This window comes from Ascaphus truei, chromosome 20 (assembly GCF_040206685.1).
Source record: "Ascaphus truei isolate aAscTru1 chromosome 20, aAscTru1.hap1, whole genome shotgun sequence".
NCBI lineage: Eukaryota > Metazoa > Chordata > Amphibia > Anura > Ascaphidae > Ascaphus > Ascaphus truei.
In genome coordinates, this window is record NC_134502.1 from 24,653,733 (window position 1) to 24,675,765 (window position 22,033).

The 22,033-nt window shown below is 53.8% G+C and overlaps 2 protein-coding genes across 2 annotated transcripts in view; both read left to right on the forward strand.

Annotated features, from left to right (window-relative positions):
- Positions 1 to 3,207, forward strand: part of LOC142470770 (histone-arginine methyltransferase CARM1-like) — a 12,106-nt gene extending 8,899 nt beyond the window's left edge. Inside the window, exon 2 of the mRNA XM_075577475.1 lies at positions 3,062 to 3,207. Within this exon, the coding sequence (XP_075433590.1) occupies positions 3,062 to 3,192 (131 nt within the window). The 3' untranslated portion in view covers positions 3,193 to 3,207. The remainder of the gene's footprint in view (positions 1 to 3,061) is intronic.
- A 9,222-nt stretch (positions 3,208 to 12,429) lies between these two features.
- On the forward strand, positions 12,430 to 21,417 carry LOC142471041 (uncharacterized). Its single transcript, XM_075577839.1, has 5 exons — positions 12,430 to 14,013; positions 15,904 to 16,008; positions 16,117 to 16,227; positions 20,437 to 20,614; positions 21,300 to 21,417. Exons 1-5 carry the CDS (start codon positions 12,430 to 12,432, stop codon positions 21,392 to 21,394), a joined length of 2,073 nt encoding a protein of 690 aa, XP_075433954.1. The 3' UTR covers positions 21,395 to 21,417.
- Positions 21,418 to 22,033: the final 616 nt, after the last annotated feature.

Genomic DNA, 22,033 nt, shown 5'->3' on the forward strand with positions numbered 1-22,033 from the left:
GCCCCTGTCATTAGGTCACTTTGCCCCTACGTGGACTGACCCTTTAACCCATTAAACATGTCCCTGTGATTAGGGTCACTTTGCCCCTACGTGGGACTGACCCTTTAACCCATTACACACGTCCCTGTCATTAGGTCACTTTGCCCCTACGTGGGACTGACCCTTTAACCCATTACACACGTCCCTGTCATTAGGTCACTTTGCCCCTACGTGGGACTGACCCTTTAACCCATTAAACACGCCCCTGTCATTAGGTCATTTTGCCCCTACGTGGGACTGACCCTTTAACCCATTAAACACGCCCCTGTCATTAGGTCACTTTGCCCTTACATGGGACTGACCCTTTAACCCATTACACACGTCCCTGTCATTATGTCACTTTGCCCCTATGTGGGACTGACCCTTTAACACGCCCCTGTCATTAGGTCACTTTGCCCCTACGTGGGACTGACCCTTTAACCCATTACACACGCCCCTGTCATTAGGTCACTTTGCCCCTACGTGGGACTGACCCTTTAACCCATTAAACACGTCCCTGTCATTAGGTCACTTTGCCCCTACGTGGGACTGACCCTTTAACCCATTAAACACGTCCCTGTGATTAGGTCACTTTGCCCCTACGTGGGACTGACCCTTTAACCCATTACACACGTCCCTGTCATTAGGTCACTTTGCCCCTATGTGGGACTGACCCTTTAACACGTCCCTGTCATTAGGTCACTTTGCCCCTACGTGGGACTGACCCTTTAACCCATTACACACGCCCCTGTCATTAGGTCACTTTGCCCCTACGTGGGACTGACCCTTTAACCCATTAAACATGTCCCTGTCATTAGGTCACTTTGCCCCTACGTGGGACTGACCCTTTAACCCATTACACACGCCCCTGTCATTAGGTCACTTTGCCCCTACGTGGGACTGACCCTTTAACCCATTAAACACGTCCCTGTCATTAGGTCACTTTGCCCCTACGTGGGACTGACCCTTTAACCCATTACACACGTCCCCGTCATTAGGTCACTTTGCCCCTACGTGGGACTGACCCTTTAACCCATTACACATGTCCCTGTCATTAGGTCACTTTGCTCCTACGTGGGCCTGACCCTTTAACCCATTAAACACGTCCCCGTCATTAGGTCACTTTGCCCCTACGTGGGACTGACCCTTTAACCCATTACACATGTCCCTGTCATTAGGTCACTTTGCTCCTACGTGGGACTGACCCTTTAACCCATTACACACGTCCCCGTCATTAGGTCACTTTGCCCCTACGTGGGACTGACCCTTTAACCCATTAAACACGTCCCTGTCATTAGGTCACTTTGCCCCTACGTGGGACTGACCCTTTAACCCATTACACACGCCCCTGTCATTAGGTCACTTTGCTCCTACGTGGGACTGACCCTTTAACCCATTAAACACGTCCCTGTCATTAGGTCACTTTGCCCCTACTTGACACCCACCTCTCGCCTGAGATCAATAGGTTATTTGTAGGGGGGGGGGGGTCCGCGTTCCTTTGCAAAGTGCAGGGTAACTGGGGGGTCTCTGCGGGACACGGGGACCCCTCGCTGGGGTTTTGTCACGATGATAAACATGATCACAGGGACCCCGCGAGGCGTCTGGGTAACCTAAAGCCTGAGGTGGTGACGCGGGGAAATGAAATGTTTACCAGTGTTGACGTGTACTTGGTGTTAATGGGATAAATTGTAGGGTCCGGTTAGGGGAAGGTCTCCGTGTCCTATACACAGAGACCTTTCTATAGAAGCCCTGTTTTCGGACGCATGAAGGGTTTGTACAGGAGGGGGAAGCATGTTTCAGAGAGAGAGAAGAGCCGAAGAAGAGGTCGTTCTCTGACGCTGGAGAGCGAGAGGCTCGGGGGGGGGGGGGGGGGGGGTGAGGAAGGACTTCGCCACGGAAAAGGCGGTGGTGGAGTCGTGGCATGGCCTCCCAGCGGAGGGGGGGGGGGGGGGCGCTAACGCAGTAAGGGAATTGAAACATGCTGGGGATTGAGACAAGGTTATCCTTAATATAAAGAGCCCCCCCAGGGGCCGGAGCTGGTACTGCAGGTAGGAAATGCCCAGATGGAGCGGGGCGAGTGTTTCTGATCTGGTGTCTAATGCTATGGTGTGAATACAATATAATGTGGAGACTCTGTCCTATAACCTGAGAACTTACCTCTCTCCCCTCTCTCCTCCTTCCCTCTGCCCCTCCCCTTTGCCCCCCCCCCCTCCTCCTCCCCTCTCCACCCCCCTCTGCACCCACCCTCATCCTCCCCTCTGCCCCCCTCTCCTCCTTACCCTCTGCCCCTCCCCTTTGCCCCCCCCCTCCTCCTCCCCTCTGCACCCACCCTCATCCTCCCCTCTCCTCCTCCCCTCTGCACCCCCCTCTGCACCCACCCTCTGCCCCCCCCTCTCCTCCTCCCCTCTGCCCCCTCTCCTCCTCCCCTCTGCCCCCTCTCCTCCTCCCCTCTGCCCCCCCTCTCCTCCTCCCCTCTGCCCCCCCTCTCCTCCTCCCCTCTGCCCCCCTCTCCTCCTCCCCTCTGCCCCCCCTCTCCTCCTCCCCTCTGCCCCCCCTCTCCCCTCTGCCCCCCCTCTCCGCCTGCCCTCTGCCCCCTCTCCTCCTCCCCTCTGCCCCCTCTCCTCCTGCCCTCTGCCCTCTCTCCTCCTGCCCTCTGCCCCCCCTCTCCTCCTCCCCTCTGCCCCTCTCCTCTGCCTGCCCCCCCCTCTCCTCTGCCTGCCCCCCCCTCTCCTCTGCCTGCCCCCCCCTCTCCTCTGCCTGCCCCCCCCTCCTCTGCCTGCCCCCCCCTCTCCTCTGCCTGCCCCCCCTCTCCTCCCCTCCTCTGCCTGCCCCCCCCTCTCCTCTGCCTGCCCCCCCTTCTCCTCTGCCTGCCCCCCCTTCTCCTCTGCCTGCCCCCCCCTCTCCTCTGCCTGCCCCCCCTTCTCCTCTGCCTGCCCCCCCCTCTCCTCTGCCTGCCCCCCCTCTCCTCTGCCTGCCCCCCCCCCTCTCCTCTGCCTGCCCCCCCCTCTCCTCTGCCTGCCCCCCCCCTCTCCCCTCCCCCCAGCTGAGAATGTGTGCGTGTTTAAATGCACCATCACACGGGACACGGAGTGCAGCCGCGTGGGGAAGCAATCCTTCATCGTCACGCTCGGCTGTAACAGTGTCCTGGTCCAGTTTGCCACCCCCGTCAGGTAAGTGTCCTTCTGGGAGTACTGAGGGGGGTAAGAGGGCGTCTCACACACGGGGTTCCTATAAGTATAATAGGGTCAGTGACACCTCCCAGTGATGGGATAAGAGGGCGTCTCACACACGGGGTTCCTATAAGTATAATAGGGTCAGTGACACCTCCCTGTGAGGGGATAAGAGGGCGTCTCACACACGGGGTTCCTATAAGTATAATAGGGTCAGTGACACCTCCCTGTGAGGGGATAAGAGGGCGTCTCACACACGGGGTTCCTATATGTATAATAGGGTCAGTGACACCTTCCTGTGATGGGATAAGAGGGCGTCTCACACACGGGGTTCCTATAAGTATAATAGGGTCAGTGACACCTCCCTGTGATGGGATAAGAGGGCGTCTCACACACGGGGTTCCTATAAGTATAATAGGGTCAGTGACGCCTCCCTGTGATGGGATAAGAGGACGTCTCACACACAGGGTTCCTATAAGTATAATAGGGTCAGTGACCACCTCCCTGTGATGGGGTAAGAGGGCGTCTCACACACGGGGTTCCTATAAGTATAATAGGGTCAGTGACGCCTCCCTGTGATGGGATAAGAGGGCGCCTCACACACGGGGTTCCTATAAGTATAATAGGGTCAGTGACACCTCCCTGTGATGGGATAAGAGGACGTCTCACACACGGGGTTCCTATAAGTATAATAGGGTCAGTGACACCTCCCTGTGATGGGATAAGAGGGCGTCTCACACACGGGTTCCTATAAGTATAATAGGGTCAGTGACACCTCCCTGTGATGGGATAAGAGGGCGTCTCACACACGGGGTTCCTATAAGTATAATAGGGTCAGTGACACCTCCCTGTGATGGGATAAGAGGGCGTCTCACACACGGGGTTCCTATAAGTATAATAGGGTCAGCGACACCTCCCTGTGATGGGATAAGAGGGCGTCTCACACACGGGGTTCCTATAAGTATAATAGGGTCAGTGATACCTCCCTGTGATGGGGTAAGAGGGCGTCTCATACACGGGGTTCCTATAAGTATAATAGGGTCAGTGACACCTCCCTGTGATGGGGTAAGAGGGCGTCTCACACATGGGGTTCCTATAAGTATAATAGGGTCAGCGACACCTCCCTGTGATGGGATAAGAGGGCGTCTCACACACGGGGTTCCTATAAGTATAATAGGGTCAGTGACACCTCCCTGTGATGGGATAAGAGGGCGTCTCACACACGGGATTCCTATAAGTATAATAGGGTCAGTGACACCTCCCTGTGATGGGATAAGAGGACGTCTCACACACGGGGTTCCTATAAGTATAATAGGGTCAGTGACACCTCCCTGTGATGGGATAAGAGGGCGTCTCACACACGGGATTCCTATAAGTATAATAGGGTCAGTGACACCTCCCTGTGAGGGGATAAGAGGGCGTCTCACACACGGGGTTCCTATAAGTATAATAGGGTCAGTGATACCTCCCTGTGATGGGATAAGAGGGCGTCTCACACACGGGGTTCCTATAAGTATAATAGGGTCAGTGACACCTCCCTGTGATGGGATAAGAGGGCGTCTCACACACGGGGTTCCTATAAGTATAATAGGGTCAGTGACACCTCCCTGTGATGGGATAAGAGGGCGTCTCACACACGGGGTTCCTATAAGTATAATAAGGTCAGTGACGCCTCCCTGTGATGGGATAAGAGGACGTCTCACACACGGGGTTCCTATAAGTATAATAGGGTCAGTGACACCTCCCTGTGATGGGATAAGAGGGCGTCTCACACACGGGGTTCCTATAAGTATAATAGGGTCAGTGACACCTCCCTGTGATGGGATAAGAGGGCGTCTCACACACGGGGTTCCTATAAGTATAATAGGGTCAGTGACACCTCCCTGTGATGGGATAAGAGGGCGTCTCACACACGGGGTTCCTATAAGTATAATAAGGTCAGTGACGCCTCCCTGTGATGGGATAAGAGGGCGTCTCACACACGGGGTTCCTATAAGTATAATAAGGTCAGTGACGCCTCCCTGTGATGGGATAAGAGGACGTCTCACACACGGGGTTCCTATAAGTATAATAGGGTCAGTGACACCTCCCTGTGATGGGATAAGAGGGTGCCTCACACACGGGGTTCCTATAAGTATAATAGGGTCAGTGACACCTCCCTGTGATGGGATAAGAGGGTGTCTCACACACAGGGTTCCTATAAGTATAATGGGGTCAGTGACACCTCCCTGTGATGGGATAAGAGGGTGTCTCACACACAGGGTCCTATAAGTATAATAGGGTCAGTGACACCTCCCTGTGATGGGATAAGAGGGTGTCTCACACACAGGGTTCCTATAAGTATAATAGGGTCAGTGACACCTCCCTGTGATGGGATAAGAGGGCGTCTCACACACGGGGTTCCTATAAGTATAATAGGGTCAGTGACACCTCCCTGTGATGGGATAAGAGGGCGTCTCACACACGGGGTTCCTATAAGTATAATAGGGTCAGTGACACCTCCCTGTGATGGGATAAGAGGGCGTCTCACACACGGGGTTCCTATAAGTATAATAGGGTCAGTGACACCTCCCTGTGAGGGGATAAGAGGGCGTCTCACACACGGGGTTCCTATAAGTATAATAGGGTCAGTGACACCTGCCTGTGAGGGGATAAGAGGGCGTCTCACACACGGGGTTCCTATAAGTATAATAGGGTCAGTGACACCTCCCTGTGATGGGATAAGAGGGCGTCTCACACACGGGGCTCCTATAAGTATAATAGGGTCAGTGACACCTCCCTGTGATGGGATAAGAGGGCGTCTCACACACGGGGTTCCTATAAGTATAATAGGGTCAGTGACACCTCCCTGTGAGGGGATAAGAGGGCGTCTCACACACGGGGTTCCTATAAGTATAATAGGGTCAGTGACACCTCCCTGTGATGGGATAAGAGGGCGTCTCACACACGGGGTTCCTATAAGTATAATAGGGTCAGTGACACCTCCCTGTGATGGGATAAGAGGGCGTCTCACACACGGGGTTCCTATAAGTATAATAGGGTCAGTGACACCTGCCTGTGAGGGGATAAGAGGGCGTCTCACACACGGGGTTCCTATAAGTATAATAGGGTCAGTGACACCTCCCTGTGATGGGATAAGAGGGCGTCTCACACACGGGGTTCCTATAAGTATAATAGGGTCAGTGACACCTCCCTGTGATGGGATAAGAGGACGTCTCACACACGGGGTTCCTATAAGTATAATAGGGTCAGTGACACCTCCCTGTGATGGGATAAGAGGGCGTCTCACACACGGGGTTCCTATAAGTATAATAGGGTCAGTGACACCTCCCTGTGATGGGATAAGAGGGCGTCTCACACACGGGGTTCCTATAAGTATAATAGGGTCAGTGACACCTCCCTGTGAGGGGATAAGAGGGCGTCTCACACACGGGGTTCCTATAAGTATAATAGGGTCAGTGACACCTCCCTGTGATGGGATAAGAGGGCGCCTTACACACGGGGTTCCTATAAGTATAATAGGGTCAGTGACACCTCCCTGTGATGGGATAAGAGGGCGTCTCACACACGGGGTTCCTATAAGTTAATAGGGTCAGTGACACCTCCCTGTGATGGGATAAGAGGGCGTCTCACACATGGGGTTCCTATAAGTATAATAGGGTCAGTGACACCTCCCTGTGATGGGATAAGAGGGCGTCTCACACACGGGATTCCTATAAGTATAATAGGGTCAGTGACACCTCCCTGTGAGGGGATAAGAGGGCGTCTCACACACGGGGTTCCTATAAGTATAATAGGGTCAGTGATACCTCCCTGTGATGGGATAAGAGGGCGTCTCACACACGGGGTTCCTATAAGTATAATAGGGTCAGTGACACCTCCCTGTGATGGGATAAGAGGGCGTCTCACACACGGGGTTCCTATAAGTATAATAGGGTCAGTGACACCTCCCTGTGATGGGATAAGAGGGCGTCTCACACACGGGGTTCCTATAAGTATAATAAGGTCAGTGACGCCTCCCTGTGATGGGATAAGAGGACGTCTCACACACGGGGTTCCTATAAGTATAATAGGGTCAGTGACACCTCCCTGTGATGGGATAAGAGGGCGTCTCACACACGGGGTTCCTATAAGTATAATAGGGTCAGTGACACCTCCCTGTGATGGGATAAGAGGGCGTCTCACACACGGGGTTCCTATAAGTATAATAGGGTCAGTGACACCTCCCTGTGATGGGATAAGAGGGCGTCTCACACACGGGGTTCCTATAAGTATAATAAGGTCAGTGACGCCTCCCTGTGATGGGATAAGAGGGCGTCTCACACACGGGGTTCCTATAAGTATAATAAGGTCAGTGACGCCTCCCTGTGATGGGATAAGAGGACGTCTCACACACGGGGTTCCTATAAGTATAATAGGGTCAGTGACACCTCCCTGTGATGGGATAAGAGGGTGCCTCACACACGGGGTTCCTATAAGTATAATAGGGTCAGTGACACCTCCCTGTGATGGGATAAGAGGGTGTCTCACACACAGGGTTCCTATAAGTATAATGGGGTCAGTGACACCTCCCTGTGATGGGATAAGAGGGTGTCTCACACACAGGGTTCCTATAAGTATAATAGGGTCAGTGACACCTCCCTGTGATGGGATAAGAGGGTGTCTCACACACAGGGTTCCTATAAGTATAATAGGGTCAGTGACACCTCCCTGTGATGGGATAAGAGGGCGTCTCACACACGGGGTTCCTATAAGTATAATAGGGTCAGTGACACCTCCCTGTGATGGGATAAGAGGGCGTCTCACACACGGGGTTCCTATAAGTATAATAGGGTCAGTGACACCTCCCTGTGATGGGATAAGAGGGCGTCTCACACACGGGGTTCCTATAAGTATAATAGGGTCAGTGACACCTCCCTGTGAGGGGATAAGAGGGCGTCTCACACACGGGGTTCCTATAAGTATAATAGGGTCAGTGACACCTGCCTGTGAGGGGATAAGAGGGCGTCTCACACACGGGGTTCCTATAAGTATAATAGGGTCAGTGACACCTCCCTGTGATGGGATAAGAGGGCGTCTCACACACGGGGCTCCTATAAGTATAATAGGGTCAGTGACACCTCCCTGTGATGGGATAAGAGGGCGTCTCACACACGGGGTTCCTATAAGTATAATAGGGTCAGTGACACCTCCCTGTGAGGGGATAAGAGGGCGTCTCACACACGGGGTTCCTATAAGTATAATAGGGTCAGTGACACCTCCCTGTGATGGGATAAGAGGGCGTCTCACACACGGGGTTCCTATAAGTATAATAGGGTCAGTGACACCTCCCTGTGATGGGATAAGAGGGCGTCTCACACACGGGGTTCCTATAAGTATAATAGGGTCAGTGACACCTGCCTGTGAGGGGATAAGAGGGCGTCTCACACACGGGGTTCCTATAAGTATAATAGGGTCAGTGACACCTCCCTGTGATGGGATAAGAGGGCGTCTCACACACGGGGTTCCTATAAGTATAATAGGGTCAGTGACACCTCCCTGTGATGGGATAAGAGGACGTCTCACACACGGGGTTCCTATAAGTATAATAGGGTCAGTGACACCTCCCTGTGATGGGATAAGAGGGCGTCTCACACACGGGGTTCCTATAAGTATAATAGGGTCAGTGACACCTCCCTGTGATGGGATAAGAGGGCGTCTCACACACGGGGTTCCTATAAGTATAATAGGGTCAGTGACACCTCCCTGTGAGGGGATAAGAGGGCGTCTCACACACGGGGTTCCTATAAGTATAATAGGGTCAGTGACACCTCCCTGTGATGGGATAAGAGGGCGCCTTACACACGGGGTTCCTATAAGTATAATAGGGTCAGTGACACCTCCCTGTGATGGGATAAGAGGGCGTCTCACACACGGGGTTCCTATAAGTATAATAGGGTCAGTGACACCTGCCTGTGAGGGGATAAGAGGGCGTCTCACACACGGGGTTCCTATAAGTATAATAGGGTCAGTGACACCTCCCTGTGATGGGATAAGAGGGCGTCTCACACACGGGGTTCCTATAAGTATAATAGGGTCAGTGACACCTCCCTGTGATGGGATAAGAGGGCGTCTCACACACGGGGTTCCTATAAGTATAATAGGGTCAGTGACACCTGCCTGTGAGGGGATAAGAGGGCGTCTCACACACGGGGTTCCTATAAGTATAATAGGGTCAGTGACACCTCCCTGTGATGGGATAAGAGGGCGTCTCACACACGGGGTTCCTATAAGTATAATAGGGTCAGTGACACCTCCCTGTGATGGGATAAGAGGACGTCTCACACACGGGGTTCCTATAAGTATAATAGGGTCAGTGACACCTCCCTGTGATGGGATAAGAGGGCGTCTCACACACGGGGTTCCTATAAGTATAATAGGGTCAGTGACACCTCCCTGTGATGGGATAAGAGGGCGTCTCACACACGGGGTTCCTATAAGTATAATAGGGTCAGTGACACCTCCCTGTGAGGGGATAAGAGGGCGTCTCACACACGGGGTTCCTATAAGTATAATAGGGTCAGTGACACCTCCCTGTGATGGGATAAGAGGGCGTCTCACACACGGGGTTCCTATAAGTATAATAGGGTCAGTGACACCTCCCTGTGATGGGATAAGAGGGCGTCTCACACACGGGGTTCCTATAAGTATAATAGGGTCAGTGACACCTGCCTGTGAGGGGATAAGAGGGCGTCTCACACACGGGGTTCCTATAAGTATAATAGGGTCAGTGACACCTCCCTGTGATGGGATAAGAGGGCGTCTCACACACGGGGTTCCTATAAGTATAATAGGGTCAGTGACACCTCCCTGTGATGGGATAAGAGGACGTCTCACACACGGGGTTCCTATAAGTATAATAGGGTCAGTGACACCTCCCTGTGATGGGATAAGAGGACGTCTCACACACGGGGTTCCTATAAGTATAATAGGGTCAGTGACACCTCCCTGTGATGGGATAAGAGGGCGTCTCACACACGGGGTTCCTATAAGTATAATAGGGTCAGTGACACCTCCCTGTGAGGGGATAAGAGGGCGTCTCACACACGGGGTTCCTATAAGTATAATAGGGTCAGTGACACCTCCCTGTGATGGGATAAGAGGGCGCCTTACACACGGGGTTCCTATAAGTATAATAGGGTCAGTGACACCTCCCTGTGATGGGATAAGAGGGCGTCTCACACACGGGGTTCCTATAAGTTAATAGGGTCAGTGACACCTCCCTGTGATGGGATAAGAGGGCGTCTCACACATGGGGTTCCTATAAGTATAATAGGGTCAGTGACACCTCCCTGTGATGGGATAAGAGGGCGTCTCACACACGGGGTTCCTATAAGTATAATAGGGTCAGCGACACCTCCCTGTGATGGGATAAGAGGGCGTCTCACACACGGGGTTCCTATAAGTATAATAGGGTCAGCGACACCTCCCTGTGATGGGATAAGAGGACGTCTCACACACAGGGTTCCCGTAAGTATAATAGGGTCAGTGACACCTCCCTGTGATGGGATAAGAGGACGCCTCACACACGGGGTTCCTATAAGTATAATAGGGTCACCGACACCTCCCTGTGATGGGATAAGAGGACGTCTCACACACAGGGTTCCCATAAGTATAATAGGGTCAGTGACACCTCCCTGTGATGGGATAAGAGGGCGCCTTACACACGGGGTTCCTATAAGTATAATAGGGTCAGTGACACCTCCCTGTGATGGGATAAGAGGGAGTCTCACACACGGGGTTCCTATAAGTATAATAGGGTCAGTGACACCTCCCTGTGATGGGATAAGAGGACGTCTCACACACGGGGTTCCTATAAGTATAATAGGGTCAGTGACACCTCCCTGTGATGGGATAAGAGGGCGTCTCACACACGGGGTTCCTATAAGTATAATAGGGTCAGTGACGCCTCCCTGTGATGGGATAAGAGGGCGTCTCACACACGGGGTTCCTATAAGTATAATAGGGTCAGTGACACCTCCCTGTGATGGGATAAGAGGGCGTCTCACACACGGGGTTCCTATAAGTATAATAGGGTCAGTGACACCTCCCTGTGATGGGATAAGAGGGCGTCTCACACACGGGGTTCCTATAAGTATAATAGGGTCAGTGACACCTCCCTGTGATGGGATAAGAGGGCGCCTCACACACGGGGTTCCTATAAGTATAATAGGGTCAGTGACACCTCCCTGTGATGGGATAAGAGGGCGTCTCACACACGGGGTTCCTCTAAGTATAATAGGGTCAGTGACACCTCCCTGTGATGGGATAAGAGGGCGTCTCACACACAGGGTTCCTGTAAGATAATAGGGTCAGTGACACCTCCCTGTGATGGGATAAGAGGACGTCTCACACACGGGTTCCTATAAGTATAATAGGGTCAGTGACACCTCCCTGTGATGGGATAAGAGGGCGTCTCACACACGGGGTTCCTATAAGTATAATAAGGTCAGTGACGCCTCCCTGTGATGGGATAAGAGGACGTCTCACACACGGGGTTCCTATAAGTATAATAGGGTCAGTGACACCTCCCTGTGATGGGATAAGAGGGCGTCTCACACACGGGGTTCCTATAAGTATAATAGGGTCAGTGACACCTCCCTGTGATGGGATAAGAGGGCGTCTCACACACGGGGTTCCTATAAGTATAATAGGGTCAGTGACACCTCCCTGTGATGGGATAAGAGGGCGTCTCACACACGGGGTTCCTATAAGTATAATAGGGTCAGTGACACCTCCCTGTGATGGGATAAGAGGGCGTCTCACACACAGGGTTCCTATAAGTATAATAGGGTCAGTGACACCTCCCTGTGATGGGATAAGAGGGCGTCTCACACACGGGGTTCCTATAAGTATAATAAGGTCAGTGACGCCTCCCTGTGATGGGATAAGAGGGCGTCTCACACACGGGGTTCCTATAAGTATAATAAGGTCAGTGACGCCTCCCTGTGATGGGATAAGAGGACGTCTCACACACGGGGTTCCTATAAGTATAATAGGGTCAGTGACACCTCCCTGTGATGGGATAAGAGGGTGTCTCACACACGGGGTTCCTATAAGTATAATAGGGTCAGTGACACCTCCCTGTGATGGGATAAGAGGGCGCCTCACACACGGGGTTCCTATAAGTATAATAGGGTCAGTGACACCTCCCTGTGATGGGATAAGAGGGTGTCTCACACACAGGGTTCCTATAAGTATAATGGGGTCAGTGACACCTCCCTGTGATGGGATAAGAGGGTGTCTCACACACAGGGTTCCTATAAGTATAATAGGGTCAGTGACACCTCCCTGTGATGGGATAAGAGGGTGTCTCACACACAGGGTTCCTATAAGTATAATAGGGTCAGTGACACCTCCCTGTGATGGGATAAGAGGGCGTCTCACACACGGGGTTCCTATAAGTATAATAGGGTCAGTGACACCTCCCTGTGATGGGATAAGAGGGCGTCTCACACACGGGGTTCCTATAAGTATAATAGGGTCAGTGACACCTGCCTGTGAGGGGATAAGAGGGCGTCTCACACACGGGGTTCCTATAAGTATAATAGGGTCAGTGACACCTCCCTGTGAGGGGATAAGAGGGCGTCTCACACACGGGGTTCCTATAAGTATAATAGGGTCAGTGACACCTCCCTGTGAGGGGATAAGAGGGCGTCTCACACACGGGGTTCCTATAAGTATAATAGGGTCAGTGACACCTCCCTGTGATGGGATAAGAGGGCGTCTCACACACGGGGTTCCTATAAGTATAATAGGGTCAGTGACACCTCCCTGTGAGGGGATAAGAGGGCGTCTCACACACGGGGTTCCTATAAGTATAATAGGGTCAGTGACACCTGCCTGTGAGGGGATAAGAGGGCGTCTCACACACGGGGTTCCTATAAGTATAATAGGGTCAGTGACACCTCCCTGTGATGGGATAAGAGGTCGTCTCACACACGGGGTTCCTATAAGTATAATAGGGTCAGTGACACCTCCCTGTGATGGGATAAGAGGGCGTCTCACACACGGGGTTCCTATAAGTATAATAGGGTCAGTGACACCTCCCTGTGATGGGATAAGAGGGCGTCTCACACACGGGGTTCCTATAAGTATAATAGGGTCAGTGACACCTCCCTGTGATGGGATAAGAGGGCGTCTCACACACGGGGTTCCTATAAGTATAATAGGGTCAGTGACACCTCCCTGTGATGGGATAAGAGGTCGTCTCACACACGGGGTTCCTATAAGTATAATAGGGTCAGTGACACCTCCCTGTGATGGGATAAGAGGGCGTCTCACACACGGGGTTCCTATAAGTATAATAGGGTCAGTGACACCTCCCTGTGATGGGATAAGAGGGCGTCTCACACACGGGGTTCCTATAAGTATAATAGGGTCAGTGACACCTCCCTGTGATGGGATAAGAGGGGGTCTCACACACGGGGTTCCTATAAGTATAATAGGGACAGTGACACCTCCCTGTGATGGGATAAGAGGGCGTCTCACACACGGGGTTCCTATAAGTATAATAGGGACAGTGACACCTCCCTGTGATGGGATAAGAGGGCGTCTCACACACGGGATTCCTATAAGTATAATAGGGTCAGTGACACCTCCCTGTGATGGGATAAGAGGGCGTCTCACACACGGGGTTCCTATAAGTATAATATCACACTTTCCTTTTCTCCCGCTAGATTTCTGTTCGTTTTATAACATACTTAAGAGCTATCGGCTGCATAACATGGAGAAAAGCGTATTCAGCGAGCGGACCGAGGAGTCTTCTGCAGTGCAATACTTCCAGGTACCCGGGGGGGACATTATACTGTTACACCATCCTGTCTAAGGCTGCGTTTATAGTACTGGCGACTGCCACGTTGCGCAGGGCTGTAGCGAGTGCACGCAGTCCGTGGCGGGGGTGATGGCTGATGTCACGCGATCGCGAAGTCAACGGATTTTGACTTCAGTGATCGGCGTGGCACGTGAGCTGTTCAGCCAATGAGGGCGACCCGCTCACTGCCACGCCCCCCCAGTCGCCGAGCCCCTTACTATAAACGCAGCCTTACTGCTCAATGCTACAGGCCTTCAAGTATTGAGACCTAATGACGGGGACGTGTTTAATGGGTTAAAGGGTCAGTCCCACGTAGGAGCAAAGTGACCTAATGACAGGGACGTGTTTAATGGGTTAAAGGGTCAGTCCCACGTAGGGGCAAAGTGACCTAATGACAGGGACGTGTTTAATGGGTTAAAGGGTCAGTCCCACGTAGGGGCAAAGTGACCTAATGACGGGGACGTGTGTAATGGGTTAAAGGGTCAGTCCCACGTAGGGGCAAAGTGACCTAATGACGGGGACGTGTTTAATGGGTTAAAGGGTCAGTGCCACGTAGGGGCAAAGTGACCTAATGACAGGGACGTGTTTAATGGTTAAAGGTTCAGTCCCACGTAGGAGCAAAGTGACCTAATGACAGGGACGTGTGTAATGGGTTAAAGAGACAGTCCCACGTAGGGGCAAAGTGACCGAATGACAGGGACGTGTGTAATGGGTTAAAGGTTCAGTCCCACGTAGGAGCAAAGTGACCTAATGACAGGGACGTGTGTAATGGGTTAAAGGGTCAGTCCCACGCAGGGGCAACGTGTCCTAATGACAGGGGCGTGTGTAATGGGTTAAAGGGTCAGTCCCACGTAGGGGCAAAGTGACCTAATAACGGGGACGTGTGTAATGGGTTAAAGGGTCAGTCCCACGTAGGGGTAAAGTGACCTAATGACGGGGACGTGTGTAATGGGTTAAAGGGTCAGTCCCACGTAGGGGCAAAGTGACCTAATGACAGGGCCGTGTGTAATGGGTTAAAGGGTCAGTGCCACGTAGGGGCAAAGTGACCTAATGACAGGGACGTGTTTAATGGTTAAAGGTTCAGTCCCACGTAGGAGCAAAGTGACCTAATGACAGGGACGTGTGTAATGGGTTAAAGAGACAGTCCCACGTAGGGGCAAAGTGACCGAATGACAGGGACGTGTGTAATGGGTTAAAGGTTCAGTCCCACGTAGGAGCAAAGTGACCTAATGACAGGGACGTGTGTAATGGGTTAAAGGGTCAGTCCCACGCAGGGGCAACGTGTCCTAATGACAGGGGCGTGTGTAATGGGTTAAAGGGTCAGTCCCACGTAGGGGCAAAGTGACCTAATGACTGGGACGTGTGTAATGGGTTAAAGGGTCAGTCCCACGTAGGGGCAAAGTGACCTAATAACGGGGACGTGTGTAATGGGTTAAAGGGTCAGTCCCACGTAGGGGCAAAGTGACCTAATGACAGGGACGTGTGTAATGGGATAAAGGGTCAGTCCCACGTAGGGGCAAAGTGACCTAATGACAGGGACGTGTGTAATGGGTTAAAGGGTCAGTCCCACGTAGGGGCAAAGTGACCTAATGACGGGGACGTGTGTAATGGGTTAAAGGGACAGTCCCACGTAGGGGCAAAGTGACCTAATGACGGGGACGTGTGTAATGGGTTAAAGGGTCAGTCCCACGTAGGAGCAAAGTGACCTAATGACGGTGATGTGTTTAATGGGTTAAAGGGTCAGTCCCACGTAGGGGCAAAGTGACCTAATGACGGTGATGTGTTTAATGGGTTAAAGGGTCAGTCCCACGTAGGGGCAAAGTGACCTAATGACGGTGATGTGTACCTCCCCCCTCTGCCCAGTTTTACGGGTATCTGTCGCAGCAGCAGAACATGATGCAGGATTACGTCAGAACGGGGACCTACCAGAGAGCCATCCTACAGAACCACACAGACTTCAAAGATAAGGTGAGCTCGGCCGGAGAGCTGACGCTCTGAGACGGGGAGGCTGGGAGAGTCCTTGTCGTCTGACCCGCCTCTCCTCCGTGTTTTCGCTCCCCCCCCCCCCCTCTCCAGGTGATTCTGGACGTGGGCTGCGGTTCGGGTATCCTCTCGTTCTTCGCGGTTCAGGCCGGCGCTCGGAAGGTGTACGCGGTGGAAGCCAGCACGATGGCGCAACACGCGGAGGTGAGGGGCCTCCTGGGTAATGGGGAGGGTGAGCAAACAATGAGCCCCCGGAGAGGGCGGAAAACTGGATTCTTCTATACTGCAAGGAGTTTACATTAACTGGTGTGTCGCCTGTCTGTATCTGTGTGTGTGTCGCCTGTCTGTGTCTGTGTGTGTGTCGCCTGTCTGTCTGTGTGTGTGTGTGTCGCCTGTCTGTGTGTGTCGCCTGTCTGTGTGTGTGTGTCGCCAGTCTGTGTGTGTCGCCTGTCTGTGTGTGTGTGTGTCGCCAGTCTGTGTGTGTGTGTGTGTGTGTCGCCAGTCTGTGTGTGTGTGTGTGTGTGTGTGTCGCCAGTCTGTGTGTGTGTGTGTGTCGCCAGTCTGTGTGTGTGTGTCGCCTGTCTGTGTGTGTGTGTGTCTCGCCTGTCTGTGTGTGTGTGTCTCGCCTGTCTGTCTGTGTGTGTGTGTCCTGTCTGTTTGTGTGTGTGTGTGTGTGTGTGTGTCTCGCCTGTCTGTGTGTGTGTGTGTGTCTCGCCTGTCTGTCTGTGTGTGTGTGTCCTGTCTGTCTGTGTGTGTGTGTGTCTCGCCTGTCTGTCTGTGTGTGTGTCTCGCCTGTCTGTGTCTGTGTGTGTCGCCTGTCTGTGTCTGTGTGTGTCGCCTGTCTGTGTGTGTGTGTGTCTCGCCTGTCTGTGTGTGTGTGTGTGTGTGTGTGTCGGCTGTGTGTGTGTGTGTGTGTGTGTCGCCTGTCTGTGTGTGTGTGTGTGTGTGTGTGTCGCCTGTCTGTGTGTGTGTCGCCTGTCTGTGTGTGTCGCCTGTCTGTGTGTGTGTCGCCTGTCTGTGTGTGTGTCGCCTGTCTGTGTGTGTGTCGCCTGTCTGTGTGTGTGTCGCCTGTCTGTGTGTGTGTCGCCTGTCTGTGTGTGTGTCGCCTGTCTGTGTGTGTGTCGCCTGTCTGTGTGTGTGTCGCCTGTCTGTGTGTGTGTCGCCTGTCTGTGTGTGTGTCGCCTGTCTGTGTGTGTGTCGCCTGTCTGTGTGTGTGTCGCCTGTCTGTGTGTGTGTCGCCTGTCTGTGTGTGTGTCGCCTGTGTGTGTGTGTGTCGCCTGTGTGTGTGTGTGTGTGTCGCCTGTCTGTGTGTGTGTGTGTGTCGCCTGTCTGTGTGTGTGTGTCGCCTGTCTGTGTGTGTGTGTCGCCTGTCTGTGTGTGTGTGTCGCCTGTCTGTGTGTGTGTGTGTGTCGCCTGTCTGTGTGTGTGTGTGTCGCCTGTCTGTGTGTGTGTGTGTCGCCTGTCTGTGTGTGTGTGTGTCGCCTGTGTGTGTGTGTGTCGCCTGTCTGTGTGTGTGTGTGTGTGTGTCGCCTGTCTGTGTGTGTGTGTGTGTGTGTCGCCTGTCTGTGTGTGTGTGTGTGTGTGTGTCGCCTGTCTGTGTGTGTGTGTGTGTGTCGCCTGTCTGTGTGTGTGTGTGTGTGTGTGTGTGTGTGTGTCGCCTGTCTGTGTGTGTGTGTGTGTCGCCAGTCTGTGTGTGTGTGTCGCCTGTCTGTGTGTGTGTGTCTCGCCTGTCTGTGTGTGTGTGTCTCGCCTGTCTGTCTGTGTGTGTGTGTCCTGTCTGTCTGTGTGTGTGTGTGTGTGTGTGTGTCTCGCCTGTCTGTGTGTGTGTGTGTGTGTCTCGCCTGTCTGTCTGTGTGTGTGTGTCTCGCCTGTCTGTCTGTGTGTGTGTGTCCTGTCTGTCTGTGTGTGTGTGTCTCGCCTGTCTGTCTGTGTGTGTGTCTCGCCTGTCTGTGTCTGTGTGTGTCGCCTGTCTGTGTCTGTGTGTGTCTCGCCTGTCTGTGTGTGTGTGTGTGTGTGTGTGTGTCGGCTGTCTGTGTGTGTGTGTGTGTGTGTGTGTGTGTGTCGCCTGTCTGTGTGTGTGTGTGTGTGTGTGTGTGTCGCCTGTCTGTGTGTGTGTGTGTGTGTGTGTCGCCTGTCTGTGTGTGTGTCGCCTGTCTGTGTGTGTGTCGCCTGTCTGTGTGTGTGTCGCCTGTCTGTGTGTGTGTCGCCTGTCTGTGTGTGTGTCGCCTGTCTGTGTGTGTGTCGCCTGTCTGTGTGTGTGTCGCCTGTCTGTGTGTGTGTCGCCTGTCTGTGTGTGTGTCGCCTGTCTGTGTGTGTGTCGCCTGTCTGTGTGTGTGTCGCCTGTCTGTGTGTGTGTCGCCTGTCTGTGTGTGTGTCGCCTGTCTGTGTGTGTGTCGCCTGTCTGTGTGTGTGTGTGTCGCCTGTCTGTGTGTGTGTGTGTCGCCAGTCTGTGTGTGTGTGTGTCGCCAGTCTGTGTGTGTGTGTCGCCTGTCTGTGTGTGTGTGTGTGTGTCTCGCCTGTCTGTGTGTGTGTGTGTCTCGCCTGTCTGTCTGTGTGTGTGTGTCCTGTCTGTCTGTGTGTGTGTGTGTGTCTCGCCTGTCTGTCTGTGTGTGTGTGTGTGTCTCGCCTGTCTGTCTGTGTGTGTGTGTCGCCAGTCTGTGTGTGTGTGTGTCGCCAGTCTGTGTGTGTGTGTCGCCTGTCTGTGTGTGTGTGTGTGTGTCTCGCCTGTCTGTGTGTGTGTGTGTCTCGCCTGTCTGTCTGTGTGTGTGTGTCCTGTCTGTCTGTGTGTGTGTGTGTGTCTCGCCTGTCTGTCTGTGTGTGTGTGTGTGTCTCGCCTGTCTGTCTGTGTGTGTGTGTGTCGCCAGTCTGTGTGTGTGTGTGTCGCCAGTCTGTGTGTGTGTGTCGCCTGTCTGTGTGTGTGTGTGTGTGTCTCGCCTGTCTGTGTGTGTGTGTGTGTGTGTGTCCTGTCTGTCTGTGTGTGTGTGTGTGTCTCGCCTGTCTGTCTGTGTGTGTGTGTGTGTCTCGCCTGTCTGTCTGTGTGTGTGTGTCTCGCCTGTCTGTGTGTGTGTGTCTCGCCTGTCTGTCTGTGTGTGTGTGTCCTGTCTGTCTGTGTGTGTCGCCTGTCTGTGTCTGTGTGTGTCGTCTGTCTGTGTGTGTGTGTCTCGCCTGTCTGTGTGTGTGTGTGTGTGTGTGTGTGTGTGTCTCGCCTGTCTGTGTGTGTGTGTGTGTGTGTGTCGCCTGTCTGTGTGTGTGTGTGTGTGTGTGTGTCGCCTGTCTGTGTGTGTGTGTGTGTGTGTGTGTGTGTGTGTCGCCTGTCTGTGTGTGTGTGTCGCCTGTCTGTGTGTGTGTCTGTGTGTGTGTGTGTGTGTGTCTGTGTGTGTGTGTGTCGCCTGCCTGTGTGTGTGTGTGTGTGTCGCCTGTGTGTGTGTGTGTGTGTGTGTGTGTGTGTGTGTGTGTGTGTGTGTGTGTGTGTGTGTGTGTGTGTGTGTGTGTGTGTGTGTGTGTGTGTGTGTGTGTGTGTGTGTGTCGCCTGTCTGTGTATATATTTTTTTATATTTATTTTAACTGGGGGGTGTCTCCAGCGTTGAACCCCAATAATTTCATCTCCACGGACCCCCTGCTTCCGGTAGCCACTCCAGGGTTCACATTTCAAAGCTCCCCGGGCCAATATTAAGCCGAGATGTCACCCGTTAAAACATCCTAATGGTGACGCGGGAGCTCTGAACTGCAGAGATACCGTCACCCCCCCCCCCCCTCTCAGGGGTCCATGCCCCCAGAGGCAGGGGGTCCCCGTAGCTCAAATTAAAGGGTTACAGCTCCAGAGACCCGCTGCTTCAATCCCGTATTAATTCATTTAAAGAGAGCGTCTTGGAGAACTCCTTTAATGTGGACACTGTGTATAAGTGGCTGTATTTGTACATTTGTGTGCGTCTGTCTCTTTTCACTTACTTAGATAGATCTATCTATATATATATTTCTATATGACACGGTAGCACGTTGCAGCCATGGCGCTGCTTTATCCCTCCGCGTTCCCGCGTCCTCCTTGACGAAGGCTCCGCTGGGCGTCCGAAACGTCGAGGGACAAAGCCTGGTGTTTGCTGCGGCTTTGCTGTGCCCGCTCCGCGACCATCTTTCTGTATTGCGCGAGCCCAACGTGCACACAGCCGGGTCCTCGCCTACCCGACGGAGTGCGTCCCGCAAACCGCCGTCGCACGGCGGACCACCGGGTTGCGGGTCCGTGTTAATCTGCGTCGGATAATGCGTACTGCGTTACGCGGTCGGATGAGGCGTTCGATGGAAAGCGGGCCGGCGGATAGCGAGGATTACACACACACACCCCCCCACCCATGACCTATGCCCCGTCCCACGCTATGAATGGCCCTCTGACCTCCCCTGACCTGTGACCCCCTGCAGCTGCTGGTGAAGAGTAATAACCTGACGGACCGCATCACGGTGATCCCGGGGAAGGTGGAGGAGGTGACCCTCCCCGAGCAGGTGGACATCATCGTCTCCGAGCCCATGGGATACATGCTCTTCAACGAGCGGATGCTGGAGAGCTACCTGCACGCCAAGAAGTTCCTCAAACCTAGCGGTGAGCGCGGCCCCTCCCACTGCAGGGGGACACGGACAGAAGGGGGAGGCGTGGAGCCTGTCCTCTCTCTCCCCCACGCCGCAGGGTGTCCCCGTCCCCCCCTCCCCGCCGCAGGGTGACACGGACAGAAGGGGAAGGCGTGGAGCCCGTGCTTCTCTCTCCCGCACGCCGCATGGTGTCCCAGTCCCCCCCTCCCCGCCGCAGGGTGACACGGACAGAAGGGGGAGGCGTGGAGCCCGTCCTTCTCTCTCTCCCCCACGCCGCAGGGTGTCCCCATACCCCCCCCTCCCCGCCACAGGGTGACACGGACAGAAGGGGGAGGCGTGGAGCCCGTCCTTCTCTCCCCCACGCCGCAGGGTGTCCCCGTCCCCCCCTCCCTGCCACAGGGTGACACGGACAGAAGGGGGAGGCGTGGAGCCCGTCCTCTCTCTCCCCCACGCCACAGGGTGTCCCCGTCCCCCCCCTCCCCGCCGCATGGTGACACGGACAGAAGGGGGAGGCGTGGAGCCCGTCCTTCTCTCTCTCCCCCATGCCGCAGGGTGTCCCCGTCCCCGTCCCTCCCCGCCGCAGGGTGACACGGACAGAAGGGGGGGCGTGGAGCCCGTCCTCTCTCTCTTTCCTTCCCCCCCCCCATATCTCCCCGCCGCAGGGTGACAGTGTCTCGGCTCTCTCTCCTCCCCGGCAGGTAACATGTTCCCCACGATCGGAGACGTTCACCTAGCTCCGTTCACAGACGAGCAACTTTACATGGAGCAGTTTACAAAGGCCAACTTCTGGTAAGTGGTCCGGCGAGCGCTCTCTGGGTCCGGCGCGCGCTCTCGGGGGGGGGGGGGGGGGATCCCGGGTCCGACCTTTACAGCTGTAAAGACAAAGCGCCTATAAAATAATATGTACGCCAGCCAGACCCGAGGCATCTTCCCCCGGGTGTCCAAGTCCTGGAGAGAGTGCAGGGGTAACGGGACACTTGTACATGGGTGGTAACGCCCCAAGATCAAACATCTGTACACAGCTGTGTTGGGTGGAGTACACGAGATCACTGGGGTGGGGATTCCACGTGATCCCTGGATTGTTGCTCAATTGGGATCTACTACCCAACTATAAATGTACAAAGTCGCTGGTGTTGCACTTACTGCAGGAAGGGGGTCTATTCCCCTGTTGTGGAAACAGAACGGTGGTACCCAACATAGAGGCCTGGATGGCCACAATTTGTTGTCCAGCCACTTTCTCCTCAGACACTTTTTACGACTAGATTTACATTGAAAATGAAATCATTTTCCTTCTCCCGGAGTATGATCCTCCATAACACTCTCACCGTAATCGCCAGATTGATGGTACCCGCATCCTTGCACTCAGAGTAACTTTCCCGGGCACAGAGGTGCCACAGGTGACCGTCCCCTTTCTACCCTCGGTACATGACTT

What these genes read in the sequence shown, in the direction of transcription:
- LOC142471041 (XM_075577839.1), top strand. Translation starts at nt 12,430, where the DNA reads ATGGGGTCAGTGACACCTCCCTGTGATGGGATAAGAGGGTGTCTCACA. An exon ending in ACACAGACTTCAAAGATAAG is followed by an intron (nt 16,009 to 16,116) that starts GTGAGCTCGGCC and finishes CCCCCTCTCCAG; the next exon opens with GTGATTCTGGACGTGGGCTG. An exon ending in GAAGTTCCTCAAACCTAGCG is followed by an intron (nt 20,615 to 21,299) that starts GTGAGCGCGGCC and finishes CCTCCCCGGCAG; the next exon opens with GTAACATGTTCCCCACGATC.